The sequence below is a fragment of the Gobius niger genome (genome assembly GCF_951799975.1).
Source record: "Gobius niger genome assembly, chromosome: 5".
Taxonomy (NCBI): Eukaryota; Metazoa; Chordata; class Actinopteri; order Gobiiformes; family Gobiidae; genus Gobius; species Gobius niger.
Genome location: NC_136856.1, coordinates 8,258,923 through 8,277,710, shown reverse-complemented (window position 1 = coordinate 8,277,710; position 18,788 = coordinate 8,258,923). Strand labels below are relative to the sequence as shown.

The following is an 18,788-nucleotide window of genomic DNA, read 5'->3' as shown; positions in this document are numbered from 1 at the left end:
TCTGTTATACTGACCTACTAATAAACAAAGAACCAATAAAATATAAACTGCATTTGCACCTTTAGCAGCAGGTACAATATAAATCTGTCCAGCTCAATCCTCTAAAGCAGGGGTCCTCAAACTACGGCCCGCGGGCCAAGTCCGGCCCGCGAGATGATTTAATCCGGCCCCCCACTTGTAGAGCACAAATCCCTGAGTAAGTTTCTAGCCCATTCCTGTGCGGAGTTACTTCACTTCACTTTATTTCATGTCCCCGATGGGGCAATTCGTTTTGTAGCACAAGATACATAAAAATAGATACATAAAAACAGACAAGAACAATAAAAATGCATTCATTCACCAGTTCAACAAGATGCCGAAGTGCAAAACCTTACAAAAACAGAGTCCTTGGCAATTTTTGTACAACAGAACAAGAGATTACAACAACTTTTTTCCCTCACACTGAATTTGGTGCCTGTATACTCCTTTTATACTCAGCGTTTAGAGTGGAGATGGCTACAGGTATGAAGGAATGTATCTGTTTTTCCCCACCAATGGAGCCCTAAGACTCAAACCAGAAGGTAAGTAGCAGAGTTAGGATATTTTAACTAAATAACCAGTTTACTCATTCCAGCCACTAGGGGGCAATTTGAATAAATAAATAATAATTCCACAGGTGTCCAGCAGAGGGCACTTACATAAGAGATCAGAATATAAACACATTATAGCCCCGTGGTAAATGAAGCTTACCACCAGAGTGTGGAAAGAATGAATAATGACTACAGTACTTTGAGAAACTTGCGACACAGGCTTGTAAAGCACAAGTGGAAGAAGTTATTACTTTGGTCACATTACATAATGATGTTTTATTTGAAAATAAAAATAAATGGAAATTAAAACAAAGTGTGAAGACTTGATTACTATTTTTGCAAACCACTACAGTGAAACAAATATGAGCCTGAATCAAGTGTTGATCTTGTGGATATAGTCGTTGGGACGACTGTGCAGGCGAGTCATCTCTACTTTACAAAATTCTATATTATAGCCAACCCGGTCCGGCCCCCCATCACAGTCAGGAACAATAATGTGGCCCCCAGAGAAAAAAGTCTGAGGACCCCTGCTCTAAAGTTACTGTTCTAGAAAGCCATGTTCCTTAAACCTGCTCATAGTCCTCTCTGCAATGTTTCCCTGCGAGTCCTCAGCTGTGGCTCTTGTCTGTGCACATTACTCCAGCCTTCGAAGAAGCATGTCCAAACCATCCTATCTTTCTGTCAGCACCAGCGTCTACCCCGGTCCCAGATTAAAAACGCAAAAAAAGAGAGAAGCCGCCGAGAAAAGTGGCCTGCCCCGAGTCTTCGGACTCATGTCAAAAATGTTTCAGTCCGACAGTAATTTGCTGCTTCGGTCTGCAATCCTTTCACTGCGGAGTTCAAAGACACGCAGATATGAAAGGGAGGGGAATGACACTTAGTTGTGGGTAGTGAGAGATTTCTTGACCATTGACACGCGATCTGAGGAGCAGCGTTTGGCGAGGGATGTTCTCTCTCTTGTCTATCCCACTGTGTTAAAGGCAGAGGGTAAGAACGTGGTGTCCAATGACAAAATAGGGCTTAGTAAAACAAATTGACACAACTCCCAAAGAATGTGCGGCCACTCTTCAAACAGACGCCATTAGACACAACACGATACTTGAGTTCTGTCCATCAAGTTCGAGTATTGAAAAGTTTCGACAGCAGAACACATTTGGAAGACTGCTTCATAAATGTAGTAGTTTTGGCACGATTTGGCACGAGAAACACATTTAGAGATTAGAGTGTAAAGATTTAGAGATTAGGTCTGAACAAGACGAGACAATACCATTTCCTACACAAACGGGATAAAAATAGAAAAAAGCAGTCATCGGGTAATCACTGCCAAATTCTAGTTAAAGGGATACTTCAGGATTTCCTAGTTATCCTGAGTGTTGCTGATTTCTGGATATTTTTTTATGGAATTCATGCAGTTCTTATATTTGAAGAGCTTCGTGGAATGTCTATGGTATCAGCTAGCCTGCATTAAAAACAGTCTGACCCGCTCCACAGAGCACCTGAGGCAAATCACTTATAACACCAGACTAACCATATAAATGTCTGTGTCGACAGAATAATTTTAATCATTTTGCATTTAAAATAACTTTTATTTGAGCAGCATCAGCTTCGTGGTTGCATAAGCTACGCAGCGGCGGAGTGATCTGCTAGAAAATAGTCCCTCAAAAAGCGATTTACAAAATTCAGCAGCTTGTGTCCTGACGAAGACCAGGAGGCGGGACCACATTACACCGGTTTTAGAACCGCTGCATTGGCCCCGTGTGTTTCAGGATCGATTTCAAAGTTCTTTTAATGGTTTTTAAATGTCTTAATGGTCTTGGTCCTTCTTATCTTTCAGAACTGCTTTTACCTTACAAACCTTCACGGCCCCTTCGCTCCTCCGGCAGGGGTCTCCTAGTTATTCCTAAAGTCACAAAAAGACTCAATATTTACGGCCCTCGCCTCTGGAACCACCTGAGGAGGAGCTCAGACCTGAGGAGAAGCTCAGGGCTGAGGAGGAGCTCAGGGCTGAGGAGGAGCTCAGGGCTGCAGAACGTTCATGTTTTTAAGAGCAGCTCAAGACCCACCTTTTTAGCTTAGCCTTTAACTGACTAATTTATTGATTTATTCCTAATATATAAAATATATATATGGGAGGTTGTCCCAGGCGCATTGTTTTAAATGTTGTAATCTGTAAAGCACTTTGTGAAACCTTTCGGTATGAAAAGCGCTTTATAAATAAAGTTTGATTGATGATTGATGTGATGGAAGGTCAGTTATATTCCAAAAATTATTCTATCGACACATTTAGACATTTATATGGTTAGTCTGGTGTTATAAGTGATTTGCCTCAGGTGCTCTGTGGAGCGGGTCAGGCTGTTTTTAATGCAGGCTAGCTGATACCATAGAAATGCGCTAGCCTTGCACTAGCCTAGCACCACGAAACTCTTCAAACATAAGAACTGCATGAATTACAAAAAAATATCTCCAGAAATCAACAACACTCTGGATAACTAGGAAATGAGGCCCTATGTCAAAAATCCTGAAATATCCCTTTAAATCAAAAATAAACATTCAATTAGTAACAAAGTCGTAACCGCTGGATCTTCTTGATATTTGAGGATTTCTTCCGTGTTTTTTATTAATTCCAAACTCTGTAACAGTGAAGTTCAAGCAACCGGTCACTTAGTTATTGCCCCATAAAGCCTCAATTCACCATCATTAGTCTCCTGTTAAGTAAAAAAAAATAACAAATAGCCTCCTCAATAGGGTTGAAAAATCCTGGGAATTTCCAAAGTCGGAAATTTTCCATTGGAATTAACGTGAATAAACACAACTATACAGACAGAAATAAACCGGGGCAACAGTGGCGCAGCAGGTCGTCTTATGATCGGAAGGTGGGGGGTTTGAATCCCAGCTCCTGAAGGTGCCCACAGTCATTGTGACCTTGGGAAAGAAACACTTCACCCAACTTGCCTCCAGTGTCTGCGTACATTGGTGCAGGAATGAGAGTGTGAATGGGTGACTGGATCCTTGCTGTAAAGCGCTTTGAGTGCCTAATGTAGGTAGAAAAGATAAGTTGAGACCATTTACCAAACTGCAGCAAAACTATCTGATTTAATAGTCATCCAACTGCTTTTTATTTATTGCTTTATTTGGTAGGGACAGTGCATTTAATGACATCACACTGGATTGTAGCCATGGGTTAATTTGCATCCTTTGTCCCATACTCGCACTCTCAAACACACCCTCATTCATCCTGGCCATAGTATAGTCACTAAAGGGTTCATTTATCAAGTCATGTGCTAAATAGCGAGTGTAAAGTGGAACATAGCAATGGATATTTGTGAGCATGTTGCATCTAATTCACCTTTTGAAATGACATGTATTACAGTTTTAGGACCCCACGGCTGCATGAGTAAAAAATGGGTAAATTACTCCTCTGCTGATCCACATTTGCTCATGAGCAAACGGTTGGTTAATAACCCCGTAAGTGTCTGCAATATTAAAGTATAACACTGCTCTAAGAGTCTGTAGAGATGGTTCTGTAATTCAGGTCTACTCTGTTTTATGCAAATCAGCGCCAGGCCGTCTACTGTCCACCTCCTGTTGGTCAGCCTTTGTCATGATCTGAGAGAGTGACAGTTGAGGTTTAGGAGAGTTGAGGATCATGTTTTTACCCCTCTTGGAACCGCCACCTTAACGTGGTGGAGGGGTTTGAGCACCCGAATGACCCTGGGGGCTCTGTTGTCGGGGGCTTCGTGCCCCTGGTAGGGTCTCCCAGGGCAAACAGGTCCTAGGTGACGTGTCAGACAAAGAGCGGTTCAGAAGCTCCTTATGAGAGACCAACAGGCCCGGTTAGAATCAAGAGGCCGTCCTTCTGTGGACCCACCACCTGCAGGAGGAGCTATAGGGGCTGGTACAATGTGATATGGGCAGATCCAACAGCCCCCACGACCCGGCAACGGACAAGTGGAAGAAAATGGATGGATGGAGGATCATGTTTTTAGTTGTCGGTGTTAGAGGATTACATTAAATCACTATTTGTCAGGCTGTACAGTGGTACTATCTCTGTCATAGCCTTGACTGTGGTGCTCAGGCGCCTACTCTGAGCCACTGAATGTTAGCTTGTGTATCAGTCTGACGCTCTGAGAGGGTTTTTATCCCTCTTCTGTGGAAGCATAGACAGACTTGAATGGTAGGACTAGCGCAATGTCTCGAGTTCATGTCTCCGTGTCCAGTACCGATGGTAAATGGACAAAACACATGTTTTCATGTTCATGGATTACATACCAATGTGATGTATACATGTCTTTTTTCTTTCCCTTTCCCTTCCAATCTTAAGTGAATGACTATGGACAGATAGTTTCTATTTCTACATGGTTATACGGAGCTTGTACATTTGGGTATAGTTGGTATAGCTGGGCTGAGCGATATTATATATATTTTTGTATGATCAGAACGAAAGAGAGATGTGCCTTGGTATAAGTCTTACGTACCATATGGTGAATTTATTTATTTACGACTGTAAATGATAAATCCTTTATTTTCATTTTTTGGTAACTGTAAATGATAAATCCTTTATTTTCATTTTTTGGTAACTGTAAATGATGAAATTCTTTGACATTTTGTACGATCATAAACGAGTTATATCAATATGTAAGCACAGACTCATGCATCGGGTTCTTGCATGAGTAAAGCGGAAAGTTTATGTGATGATTACTTGAATGAGAGATAAGGGGTAGGTTTACTATAAGTTCTTGAACTTCTTCCTACTCCCTTTGAGCACAAAGTCTTGTTTTGTATTTTTTTCTTTCTGTAAAATGTTGACATACTTTTTTCTGCTCAAATGAATAAAAAATAAATAAATAAATAAACTTCTCCTGTATAAGACATCCAGACTGCTGCCTGTTCTTCATCTATCCTCTTGAACACCATTGTGAATTCTGTAACAGTCGGGTGTGACATTACTCAAAATGCCTGCTTCATTGTTCAAAAACATAACTAATGGGTGACTGATAGTTCACTAATTGTTTATTCAATTAAAAGTACAAAAATATAATTGTTTTGACACTTTTTAATTGGTGAAAAGTCTTTACTGGTTACTATTGAAAGCTTCCGGATAATTTCTGGAGATTTAGCGAGGATTTTCCGTCCCTTTGCAACCCTTTTCCTCATAAACCCATCGCTGCCTGCATGTTTCTGCTCACTTTCCACAGACGCCTGAAAGCGGACAAGCCGAGGTTGTAATTAAAGGTCAAACGAATCGACCGCGGCGACCTGACGAGGCCGAACACCGCTGGCATTTCACAATCCCATTAGCGCTGATCCCGTTACCCCTCTGTGTTGGAAAGTTAGTTCGAGAGACTGTGAGAATTTCCAGGATGCTCCGGAGATGTCGTGGCCTGCGCAAAATCCTCAAATTCCTTTGTGTTTCCAAATTGTGTCAAACCTGGATCACACCTGCGCACACCTGTCCATTGTGCAAGTCCTGTACCGTAAACAACCGCAGCTCCAAACGTCACTTACCGCATTCCACAGCTGGGCAACATCTGTAGTAATTAGCGAGCTAATAATACGGTATTGTGAGTGTGAAAGTGCCTATCCGGTTCAGTGGAAAGCTTGGCACACAGCAGCTTAGCATTACAGTATTATTATTATTATCATTATTAAGAAATGCCTTTAAGCTAAATGGAAGAATATAGTCCCCTGCTTTGGCTGATTGGTAAATAACAGCACATAAGCACAAGCAAGAGGTCCTCAAATGGTGTAGCTTCATTCAACGACAAGCAGCAACCCAAACAAAAATATGAATTACAACTAAACTAAACAAAAAAATGCTGTTTGGCCCTGTGTTATTCCATATTATTCTATTTCTGACCTTTAAATAATGAAGTTCCCTCATTAAAGGCAAACCTGGAGTAGTATTTCACCACAGTCACTCAACTCAACTCACACAATCCCGTTTAATCCAACTGTTTCTTCTTCTACAGTGTCAGCACTTCATGCTGTACTTCCTGGACACAATTGTTAAAACAGCTGCTATATAGAAACTTTCCTCCATGTTATTAGCCCCCATAATCCAACATTATATCAGTTCTGAGCCATTTTCTGAACTATTCAATCCATCCATCTTCTTCCACTTGTCCGTTGCCGGGTTGTGGGGGCAGCCGTTCAAGCTGCCCAAATCACATTGCACCAGCCCCTATGGCTCCTCCTGCACGTGGTGGGTCCACAGAAGGACGGCCTCATGGTTCAAACCGGGCCTGTTGGTCTCTCATAAGGAGCTTCAGAACCGCTCTTTGTCCGACCCGTCACCTAGGACCTGTTTGCCCTGGGAGACCCTACCAGGGGCACGAAGCCCCAAACAACAGAGCCCCCAGGATCATTCGGGTGCTCAAACCCCTCCACCAAGTTATGGTGGCGGTTCCAGGAGGAGAGAGTGTTAAATTGTTGGCACATTTCCTGTCTATTCTGCACACCCTGAGTGTTTCTGCGAGCTGAATGCAACAAGTGAATTTCTCTATTGTGAGATCAATAAAGGCTTATCTTATCTTATTTAGAACCTGTAAGTCTGTAAGTTAGTTCTAGTGTCTGTATTTCATTTCTACTTTTTAATTCTTACAGACACATACTTTCAAATTAAAAAACACAAAATATCGAGGCACCATAAACAATGTTTTCAGTCTCTTTCAAAGCCCCACATACGCCATATATCCACTTAAAAAAAAACACTTTTGCAGTTACAGTTGATTACAGTTTTGCTCATTGAAGGATTGAAAAGTTAAAAGCTAAATATTAAATATTGTACATAATAATTGTAAATAAAAGAAAATACCAAGTAGCTATATGCTTTAAAAAAGTTTTGTGCGAAAAAACAATTTACAAACTACTTTCTTTCGAGGAGACATGTCCTTTAAAGCCATTGTACCTCATATCTGGAATGAACTTCCTCTGTCCTTGATTCTGTGGAGATTTTTAAAAAGCAACTTAAGACTTAAGACTGTTTAAACAGGCTTTCCAGAGCCAATAGAGCTGCCTTTTTGAATGCATATTTTTACTGTTTTTATTATTTGTATTTTGTTGTTGTACACTGTAAAGCACATTGTGACCTCTGCCTGTGAAAAGCGCTATATAAATAAAGAATACTTACTTACTTACTTACTTACTTACTTACTTACTTACTTACTTACTTACTTACTTACTTACTTACTTACTTACTTACTTACTTACTTTACTTCAAACCAGAAAAGTGTGCACAGGAGAGTAAAGTACGGACATGGACTACAAATACAAATACAAAACTTTTTTCCCTACATTTTGGGGTTGTGAAGAGAGTGTGGAATCAGCATGTGTTTTGTTTTTTTATCAAGTATAAAAAAGTATATTAAAAAAGGAGTTAGAGTGATGAAACAATTGTGTGATGGTTTTGCGTAGTGAGAAAAATGACTAGAACTCTTGCGCTCCATTATTTCCTGAATCACTGCATAGGAGAAAGTGTGTAATCAAATTGGTGGCACAAGTATAAACACTGTGGCAAAGCTGAATCCAACAGAAGTGTAAAAGCGTAAGAGGTGGCGTTGACACTCTCTTGTTAATGACTGTGTGAGCTGGTTTCCCACAGAATCCCGGGAATCACCTGCGGCACAAGCCAAGGTTTGTTCATGACGGAGAGGAGTCGCACCAAAGGGAGAAGTGTGGTGTTTTTGCAAGAAATCTCCAAACCAAATCCCCACACAGCGTATTGAACCTCATCGTTTGTGTCATTAATTGTGGCTTTGACAAACGATTTCACTTTGACAATGCTGCCCTCTATTGGTCCCAAGACGACAACGACTACATCATTGCTTTTACCTCCGTGTTGCCATCCTTTAATAATCTAAATCTCTTTTTTTAAGAGAATGGTTGATGTAGTTTGGTCTCAAGTCTCATGTATTCCCCGGTCAGAGCAGATTCCCGTGGGAACTGGACCGAAGTGTGAAGACGAGCGCGGCTGTAGAGACTTTTATGACGTGTGAGGCATTGACACATGAAGCAAAGACGCCCAAATCAATGCAAATGTATGGAATGTGCCTCTCCGTGTGTGGGAAAGGCATGATTAATTAAGCACAAAAACAATACTGTGTCTCTAAACTAACATTTGACAAGAGTAAAAGGCTAAAAGGAGAGTCAAATGCAAAAAAACAAAGAGGTTTCCTGACTCCCTGGACTTCTCTGTTGGAGTTGGAGATTATTAAATTATATATTATGTAAGAGGGAACAAGTAAATTACATCATTAGTAGTGGTCTAAATCATTCTTAAACTGCGTAACATTTGGGATTATACTGTTGCCACTGCCAGCAATGCAAAACATGCTCCTATGACCAGATGGACACAGACAGAAAATAAAATTTGCAGTGGGAAATCAAAGTATGGACTTGAATGAGCATCTAACCTACATTTTCTCCAGCTTGGCTTCAGCCTAAGCAGTGTAATTCCTCATTTGAAAGCTAAGGCCTACAAAACTGCGTTTTTGTCACTTTTTTGTTGTATTATTATTGCTTTTCTGGCATGTTTTTGTCGCTCTATTGTTGCTTTTTCATCACTTTTTTTTGTTGCTTTTTTGTCGTGGTATTGATCCCTTGTGGCTTTTTTGTCACATTTTTGTTGCGTAAGATGAAATATTTCCTTTAACTGAACAGTTTAACGAAATGAAAATAGATTTTTTTTAAAGTGCAAACCAACATATGTGAAAAAAATAGGAATAGGCCACCACAAAACATAAAGTGTTTTAACCATACGATCTCACATCTCTGTCGCTGTGATGCGGTCGCTGTATCGTTCTGTCGTGGTGAAGAGGGAGCTGAGTCGGGGCAAAGCTCCTCGAGTCACCGATCGATCTACGTTCTCACCCTCATCGATGGTCTGGAGATTTGGGTAATGACCGAAAGGACAAAATCGCAAATACAAGCGGCCGAAATGAGCTTCCTTCGCAGGGTGGCTGGGCGCACCCTTCGAGATCGGGTGAGGAGCTCAGTTACCCGGGAGGAGCTCGTCAAAAGGAGCAGCTGAGGTGGCTCGGGCATCTGTTCCGGATGCCTCCTGGTTGCCTCCTGCGGAAGGTGTTCCAGGCATGTCCTAGTGGGACCTCGTAGAAGACCCAGGACACGCTGGTGGGACTATGTCTCCGAGCTGGCCTGGTGTCGCCTCGGGGTCCCCCCAGAACAGCTGGATTAGGTGTGTGTGGATCGGGAAGTCTGAGCATCTCTGCTGAGACTGCTGCCCCCGCGACCCGGATGTAAGATGTTCTTACCTTAGCTTAGACGAGTTCATTTGTACCTGTCAGGTCTTAACGTGTGCCCTCAGTCACGTAAACACAGCGCAGACGGCGTTAGCATTTAGACTTAATAATAAAACCAGGAGTAGTTTGACATTCGCGCAGTAATATCTACACTTTACTGTGCGGATGTCGAACTACTCCTGGTATTATTATTATGCCTTACAATATAGTTCCCCTTTTTATCCACACTGTTTAATTTTGTGTAATTATACTTTTGTAGTGTAACACTCCACGTAACCATATTTAAATAGGGAAAACGTGGAAGAGCTTGGTAGCTTCTATCTTCACCTGGTTTGGAGCTATAGTGGAGAGGAGAAGAGGCTAAATGCTAACGCCGTCTGTGCTGTGTCTACGTGACTGAGGGCACGCGTGAAGACCAGACAGGTATATGTACATGTCTAAAATGTCTAAGCTAACGTAAGAACATATCTCAGTATGTAAAAACGGTGGCCTGTTCCTTTCAGCCGTCTAGAGTGAGTATATTGGATACAGCCCAGTAAAATATAGTAAACCCACAACATTAACTGAAAAATCTTGTGGCTATTGTGAGATCTTAAGGTTAAAATCCTTTATTTTTGCCCATAATTGCCTGTTTTGACTTTTCCCCATTACAACTGTTAAACACGATTGCACCAAGAGTCACATTACTGTTTTCTTCCAGCGTCATTGGCCTCTCCTCGGTTTATTGTAATGAGGCAGAGGAAGCCACACTTCTGCCGCTGGTGTGACTCCTCTCACTCGGGACAATCCTGGGCTTGTGCCGCTGGAGGTTCCCGTGATTCTGTGGGAACGCGACTCACACAGTCATTAGAACCAAAGCGTTAATGTCACCTTTTTACACTCACTCCAGAGCACGACGCAGCTGCATCCGCCAGGCACACTTCGATAAACCTGTTTGTACCAACTCTATACTGAACAGGCCGGCGATCAACCTCTTAACTCCCGCCTGAACCGAGAGGATCTTTTTCCTCACGTCATCAGATTTTGTTTCCATCATTTTTTTGTTGGGTATTCAACTAATTATTGTCAATTTTTTGTAATTTTTTTGTCAAATTTTTATCAAATTTTTTTGATTTTTTTTTGTCACATTTTGTCACATTTTTTGTCACTTTTTTGTAAATTTTTTATCACATTTTGGTCACATTTTTTGTCATTTTTTTGTCATTTTTTGTCATTTTTTGTCAAATTTTTAATCACATTTTGGTCACATTTTTTGTCACATTTTGTCACATTTTTGTCATTTTTTGTCAAATGTTTTCATTTTTTCGTCAATTTTTTTAAAGCAATTTTTTGTCATTTTTTGGTCACATTTTTGCAATTTGTTTGTCGAATTGTTATCACATTTTTGTCATATTTTTGTATTTTTTGTGGGTTTTTGTAATTTTTTGTATTCCCACTTCTTTGACACATTTCCATCATTGTTTTCGTCTCAGTTTTGTTGCTATTTTCACAGCTTTTTTTCCAGAAGCTTTTGGACTGGGGGTAAAGCCAAACTGGAGAAAATGTGCTCGGTTCAGGTGGGAGTTAAGGGGTTAACCCAAGTCTGTTATTATAGGTTTTATTCAAGGGCTAAATCTACAAAACATCCCCGGAATGTTGGAAAATACCTTTGCTTTTACTTCTTATAAATTAAACAAATGGTTTCACTGAGAATCAGATCTTCACAGCTTAAATATTGCTACTCTTTCTTTTCTTGTCGAGCTTCAGTTTGTGAACGTGGGAAAATGGGACAAACGGCACAAGCCCCAAAGGCCGAGAGGACGTCACACCCGAGTGAGAAGTGTGGCCTCGACAGGCGTCAGAGTCTGTCTCCAAACTTTTACTGGTGCCTGTAAACTTTAAACCTGGCCTGATTTTAGATCGAGAAGGAAAAATCTGTGTATATTATAATGATATGATTTGAGAGGACACTCATTCCTGAACTGGAGGCTACTTTGGAACCAAACATTTAATAAAAATTTTGCAGCTGAATGTGTTTTTGGACTGTTTTTGATTAACATACAATAAAAGTTGAACAATGGCTTTAATTTCCAAGAAGCATCAGCTTTAATACCATTGTGAATCCAATTTATTGCGTTTTAATGACATTTAAGGCCTTATTTTTGGCACATTTAATTGAATGTCTTTAAATGCCACGCGAAAACCCTGAATATAAACGTTATCCACTGAGATGTCGACCTCTGAAAAAGATGCTGATGGGAGAAGTGTTAGAAATAGGTGACAGTGTTGTTGGGTTTGAAAAAGTCGTGTCCAAGGGAAGAAAAATTAAAGGTACTGGACAGATTTTTTTAATTATTGAAAAAGGTATAAGAGTTGGTGACTCCGATGTTTCTGATCAGAACGACTTTATTGCAGCTTTTAGAGTCATCTGCGCCTCTACAAAGACGTTAATACAGACAGAGGTATAATCTACCTAAAAGACATAAAAAAGTAACACATTACAAATTAAGCTAATTCACTGTGGTCACAATTGCACTGTTCTCTTTACATGTATGTTTTGGACTTTGTATTTATGTGTACAGTTTAGTACTTTAAAGGAATAGGCCACCGTTTTTACATACTGAGATATGTTCTTACCTTAGCTTTGACGAGTTCTTTAGGACCTGTCTGGTCTTCACCCGTGCCTTCAGTCACGTAAACACAGCGCAGACGGCGTTAGCATTTAGCCTCTCCCTCTCTCTTCTATAGCTTCAAAACTGGTCAAGATAGAAGCTACCAAGCTCTTCCACGTTTTCCATATCCAGATTTTTTTAAGCGGATAAAAGGGGGGGCTATATTGTAAGGCGTAATAATACCAAGAGCATTATTACGCGGATTTCAAACTACTCCTGGTATTATTACGCCTTACAATATAGTTCCCCCTTTTATCCGCTTAAAAAAATCCACATTGTTTGATTTTGTGTAATTATACTTTGTAGTGTAACACTTCACGTAACCATATTTAAATAGGGAAAACGTGGAAGAGCTTGGTAGCTTCTATCTTGACCTGTTTTGGAGCTATTGTTTGTTTATTGTTTATTGAAAGGATCCCCATTAGCGCAGTCATGCTGTCGCTATTCTTCCTGGGGTCCCACTAAATCCATTCACAAAAAGTAAAAACAGTATTTAAATCCATACAAAAATGTGTATCAGTACATTTGTATATCCTACTAAAATCCTATAAAAGCTGTACATAAAAGTAGCACATATTTGCATTCAGAAAGGAATATCACATGACACGTTCATTCGCCAAATTCAATCCATATTTGTTTGTAAGAGTTTTCTCAGTAACAATTTAAATCTCTTCTTGTCCTCCACTATCGTTATAGCGATAGTAGCTATAGAGGAGAGAGGGAGAGGCTAAATGCTAATGCCGTCTGCGTTGTGTTTACGTGACTGAAGGCACGGAGAAGACCAGACAGGTCCTACAGAACTCATCAAAGCTAAGGTAAGAACATATCTCAGTATGTAAAAATGGTGGCCTATTCCTTTAATGTGTTTCACTGATGTAAGGCGACCTTGAGTGTATAGAAAGGTGATTAAAAACAGTGGAAGCTCTGGGAACTGGCCTATTTTATTTGAGAGAAGCTTTATTCAAGGATAAAGTCTCTTGGAAAATTGCCATCATGTAACTTTAAGGCTAAAACCCAAGTAAGTAATAGAGTATGATTGGACATGTGAACCAAATAACATTTTCATCATAAATGACAATGTTACAATGAAGATTTTCACTATTCTACAGCTATAAATGCAGTTTAGTCACAAAACTAGACAAACACACAGAAATACAAGGTGAGCTATGTGATAACTTTAGAGGAGATCAAGTTGTGTTATTTTCAGTACAGAAAATGTTCTACTTGAAATTCAACAACAACATAAGAAAAAAACGAAACACAAGACAATCATTAACTCATTTTCCATTTTATTGCCTAAAGTTATAAATACATACAAATATAATACTATTTACACTGTACATAATGCATTTGAACAGCTTCATTCGCAGCCATTATCGTCTTTGTCCACGAGGGGTCGCTGTTTAGTCTTTACCAGGGTCGCCACATTGGTGTGGGGTCGGTCAGGACCCCCCTGGGAGGCGGCTGGAGGGGCATGTGCTGCCCCGTGGAGGGCGTGAAAGAGACAGGAGCCGGGAGTGTGGACAAACTGCTGCTACAAGACGGCGGCGTCGGAGGAAACGTGAAACGACACGTGTAGGAAACAAACGGGGGCGACGTTGAGTAGCTCGACAGCGGCGAAAACCACGGGGAGTGCGGAGGGGAGAGGTAGTCTTGGAGCGGGGTGGAGCAGTGAGGGGAGCGGCTGAACGAATGCGACAGAAAGGGGAATTTTATCGAATCTTCTTTCTTGTCTGAAGAGTAACTGGAGTCCAGAGGCGCCGGGTTGTGGCCCAGTCTCTGCTCCAGATCAGGGTTCCAAGGCGGCGGCGGCTTGGTTTCGGCGTGCCACTTGAGCCCTTCGATGAGGCTGACCCTCTGCGCTGGGGTGATCTTGTGCATGTAACTCGCCAACTCAAACATGCACTGCTTGAACCCGGCGTTCTCCATAGTGACCACAGAAGGCTCTGAGTGAGGGGGGCTCACCTCTGGAGCCGGTTTTATCTTTGGGCCATCTGAAAATGTACAACATGTAGAAAACAAAATTAATAAGACCAAGAGCTGAAAGAGACACCTGGGGGGAAAAAAGGTCAAATTCAACAAACTCTGACAAGTGTCCCACCGTGTACTTTTGCCAGAAAAGGAAATGCATGAAAATGTTTTGAAAAATACAATAAAAGTTTGTTTTCTATTGCTACAAACTTTGGCCCACTTACCATTTGCCCCAGTGGTCCACTTGTGAAGGTACTCAACAGTAAGGTCCAAAATCTCAGCTTTTTCTATTTTAGGATTTTGTAGCCGCTGACAAAACAGAGAAAAGAAATAACTTCATAGTTTAGTGAAGTGGGTGATTTTTCTTGTTGATTATTTTATTCAAAACAAACTGAGAGAAAAAAAAGAGATGCTCGTCATTAAAGTGATGCACCTAAAACAGAAACATTTTAAAAGGAGGTTGTAAAGCACCGCTCTGCACACCTGTGGATCCGGGTTCATTCAAATTAATTCAACAGAGAAAACCAAAACATTAGGGGCACTTCAGGAGTTTAGGGCTATCGTAAAACTGAGAGGAAGGAAGCAGGCAGATCGTCAAAGAGAAGCGCAGCCATGTGGGACGTTTGGAGGTGCCGAAACTGCAGTTAACGCAAACAAATGGTGTGACTTTTCTATTCTTACTGGATCAGATGTGGAGTTCAAAAGAAGAGTCCTCAGCTCAGCCAGGCTATGATTAATGCGATCTCTCCGCTTCTTTTCCACAACAGGTTTTAAAATCTGAAAGCAAAAAATAATCAGAGAGAGGAGGTTGTAAAATAGCAAAGTTGATGCCACAAAACTATCTTTGACGCTAAATGGGTGGTGATGTTACTCATGCATTAAATAAATGCAGAAAAATTAACTGTAAGTGCTGCCAGAGAAACTTACAAATCATTCTGTAGCAATTCATTAATTATAGAATAAAAAAACCTTATAAACCACAAGTTGGGGTTAAAATCAATTTGAACGGAAAGAGTCTTACCCTCTTTCTGCTCCGGCAGTCCTCTTGCCCTGAGTTTTGTAGAGTCTTTGTCATGTTGAACGGCGTCTTTCTCCACAGAATCCAAACTCGTGACAGCAGGGGAAAAAATCCCCAGAGGCTCGTGCAGGCAACTTAAATAGGCCTCGCGCAGCCGCTGGCAGGCCACGCGCAGCCTCCGATTGGCTGACAGGTGCGAGTAACAACACTGTAATGAACACTGTGGATGACGCCCTTTTTGATCAACTTCAGCTCCGAAAACCTAAGTAAATCTCTAAATAAAAGTATTTTCAAGACGTTTAACATTTGTTTTTGTTATGTTACATATATATGAGTTTTTAACCTCAAAGACTTGTATTCAAAGGCCTGAATAAAATGGGGGGTAAACTTTGCCCAAATCATTATTTTTCTGTGCTTTTTTTTTTCCAGACTTAAGGGAATGTGTTTGGGCTTGTGTAGGCCTACCTTCTTATAACTTCTATCTTCATTTGTTGTCATTATTATGGTCCTCTTCTTGTCTCAGTCTTGGCACAAGCCTCAGTGAAGTGAAGGCACGTGGATCCAAACTCTACGAAACGTGAAAAAGCGGACATAAAATGTAGACAAAAAACAGATGTAATGACAATGATACTTAAGAGCTATGTGTGGATGCTTTATAAATTATTCTCTCGTCTTTTCTTTTTTAGTAAGAACTGAAAATTGTTCGGCCAACTGACTCACGAGCTCACCTGTCAGAAACGGTTAGCCTACTGTGCTACTATGCTAACTCACAAATAACAAATTCTTCCAGACTTCTTCATGAATTTATCCGATGTGTGAAGTTTCCCATGGAGCAGGTCTCCTATAAGTTGAACTATGGGAAAGTTTCAGCGAAGTCCGTGGGAAAAGAAAGACGTGTCACTTTGAGCAGGTTTTATGACGTGTGACATTAGCATTAGCATTAGCAAGTGAAGACAACGGCCAGATGAGCGGAAAAATCCCAACGTTCTTCTTTATTTCTTCTTACCTGAATGAAAGAGCCTTGGGATTGATTCTGTGCTCTGCAGTTCAACAAAAAATAAATGTTAAAATGTATAAATAAAATAAAATAAACAGGAAGTGTCTTCTGAAGAAAACGTATATTTCAAAATAAAAGCTTGGATAAGGGATAAAACTTGTTGGTTGATTTATGTATTCATATTTTCATTCATTCTTACGTTTATAAATTGATTTTAATCTGCTTCAACTGTTAGATTGTTTTTAATAGAGAGAGGAGGTTGTAAAATAGCAAAGTTGTGGAAAAGACAACTTTCATTTTTTTATCCATCAAATCTTTGCATAGGATTGGGTTTTATTGTCGTGGGAAACGGACCGAAGTATATTTTGTCAATTACATGTGACTTGTGAATATTAAATTGTGTGGAGAGACACTTGTCGCTGGTCCCACGCTGTCTCGCTCGTGGAGGCGCACGGGCCAACACGGGAGCACAGGGCAAACGGCACCAGGCCTGGTTTGTTTAGCCGCGAGCCGAGGTGTCGGGGCAGACTTTTACACCCCCGTGCTAAGTGCGTCTGCCTCGGGTCAGTCTCACGCCTCCTTTGCTCGGGAGGTTTCTGGGAGAGTGGGATACACTCCACGAGGCACGATATTGGAAAGGCACGGTTCATTTCACGATCACCAAAGAGCGGGATTGTGAGCTGCTCCTCACTAATTAGTTTCTATCGTATGGACTCAAAGGGGCGCTTTACGCTCATGGCACAAGTCCCGTGCGCTTTTACGCGCGCTGTGCATTAAAAGTAGCCAGCTGTTGTGGAATTAAAATATTGAAAACACCTTATGTCAAATTATTACTGTGGCCAATATAACGTGACTTTAATCCCCTCAAATGAAAAAGTAGGCAGTTGCTCACAGTAAGTATTCATAAAGCCTATACCAGGGGTAGGCAACATCAGGCCCGGGGGCCAAATCCGGCCCTCCAGCACAGAACCTCTGGCCCCCAAGGTGAAATATAATGACACAAATCAGAAAGTACTTCAACATTTTTAAGGTTAAATGGGAGAAATACTGTCAATACACCCAATGAGGTCATATTATACAACTCTGGCATTTGTAAAAAGTGCACTAGAAAAATAATTAATAATTTTAAGGAAGAAGTGACAGAAACCTACTTGAATTACGAGATTCAATCTACAGTTTGAGTAGATTTGGTCTTAGATCAGATAAAACATCTTATCGCCAATGGAACAAGTCATTATCCTCTTAACTCAAATTATATTGTATAATTTCAAGTGAAAAACAAATCTTTTTCAAAGTAAAAGTTCATTTGTCTGATTTCAAAGTGGGTTTTATGCTCGTTCCATTGACATTAGCATTTGTATCTTTATCTTAGATGAGTCCAAACAGACTCAAATTCAACATAAAGAACCTTAATTCAAGCAATTTTAAGTAATTTATCTCATTTAAGATGGCCATTTTTCCAGTGTAGTGCTTTACTTTGGCCTAAAACTCGCGGCTTCGGCCCTTTGTCTTTTTACAATGAATAAAATTGGCCCTCCATTAAGAAAACTTACTCCTGGCCTTTACTCTCCAAAACTGTCCCCACCACAGCCTCATATGCATCAGACTTTACAAGCACTCTGTGAAAGGTCAAAGTGACAGATGAACTGAACCCTAAACAAATAGGTCTATATGTCCAAAGCAAAGTATTTTTTGAGTATGACTTAGTATTGACAAATTCGAACGCCTTTTGTAGTCCGATTCTATAGGCACAAGAAAGAAAAGCTTCACAAGAAAGAAAATATCTCTCGAGCTTCACTTTTATCTATGAATTATTTGTCTGTCCAAAATACAAGTACAAATTAAAAACTCCTCAAGCGCGGCCCGGGGGCCGATGCGGCCATCAGACAATTTATGGCAGGGGCGGACTGGGACTGAAAAACAGCCCTGACCAGCCTGGCCCAAATTAGCGTAAATGTGCACTTACCACCCGCTTTAACAGAGCGCATTTTCTCCAGTTCGGCTTTACCCAAATCTAAAAGCTTCTCGACTGGAGAGCAACGATGTAACGCCTCATTTGAAAGCTGAGACCTACAAAGTGATTGTAACTTTTTGTCAAGTCGCCGCTTTTTTTGTCATAGTTTTGTTGTTTCTTCATTACTTTTTGTGACTTTTTGTTGTGTTTTTGTCACTTTTTTGTCACATTTTTTCCATCATTCTTTTGTTATGGTTTTGTCACGTTTTTGTGGCCTTTTCGTTGCTTTGTTGTTGTGTTTTTGTTGACTTTTCATCACATTTTTTGTCACTTTTTTGTTGCTTTTCCGGCACATTTTTGTTTTCTTTTCA

General features: G+C 40.6%; 1 protein-coding gene and 1 long non-coding RNA gene across 3 annotated transcripts in view; one reads left to right on the top strand and one right to left on the bottom strand.

Moving 5' to 3' along the window:
* The window catches only part of LOC306962938, a 162,344-nt gene that overhangs the window by 143,410 nt on the left and 146 nt on the right, over positions 1 to 18,788 (top strand). The gene's annotated exons all lie outside the window — the stretch shown is intronic.
* On the bottom strand, positions 13,888 to 15,523 carry her11 (hairy-related 11; the record flags this gene model as incomplete). Its single annotated transcript, XM_079557031.1, has 4 exons — positions 13,888 to 14,471; positions 14,673 to 14,757; positions 15,130 to 15,225; positions 15,470 to 15,523. 4 exons carry the CDS (start codon positions 15,521 to 15,523, stop codon positions 13,888 to 13,890), a joined length of 819 nt encoding a protein of 272 aa, XP_079413157.1.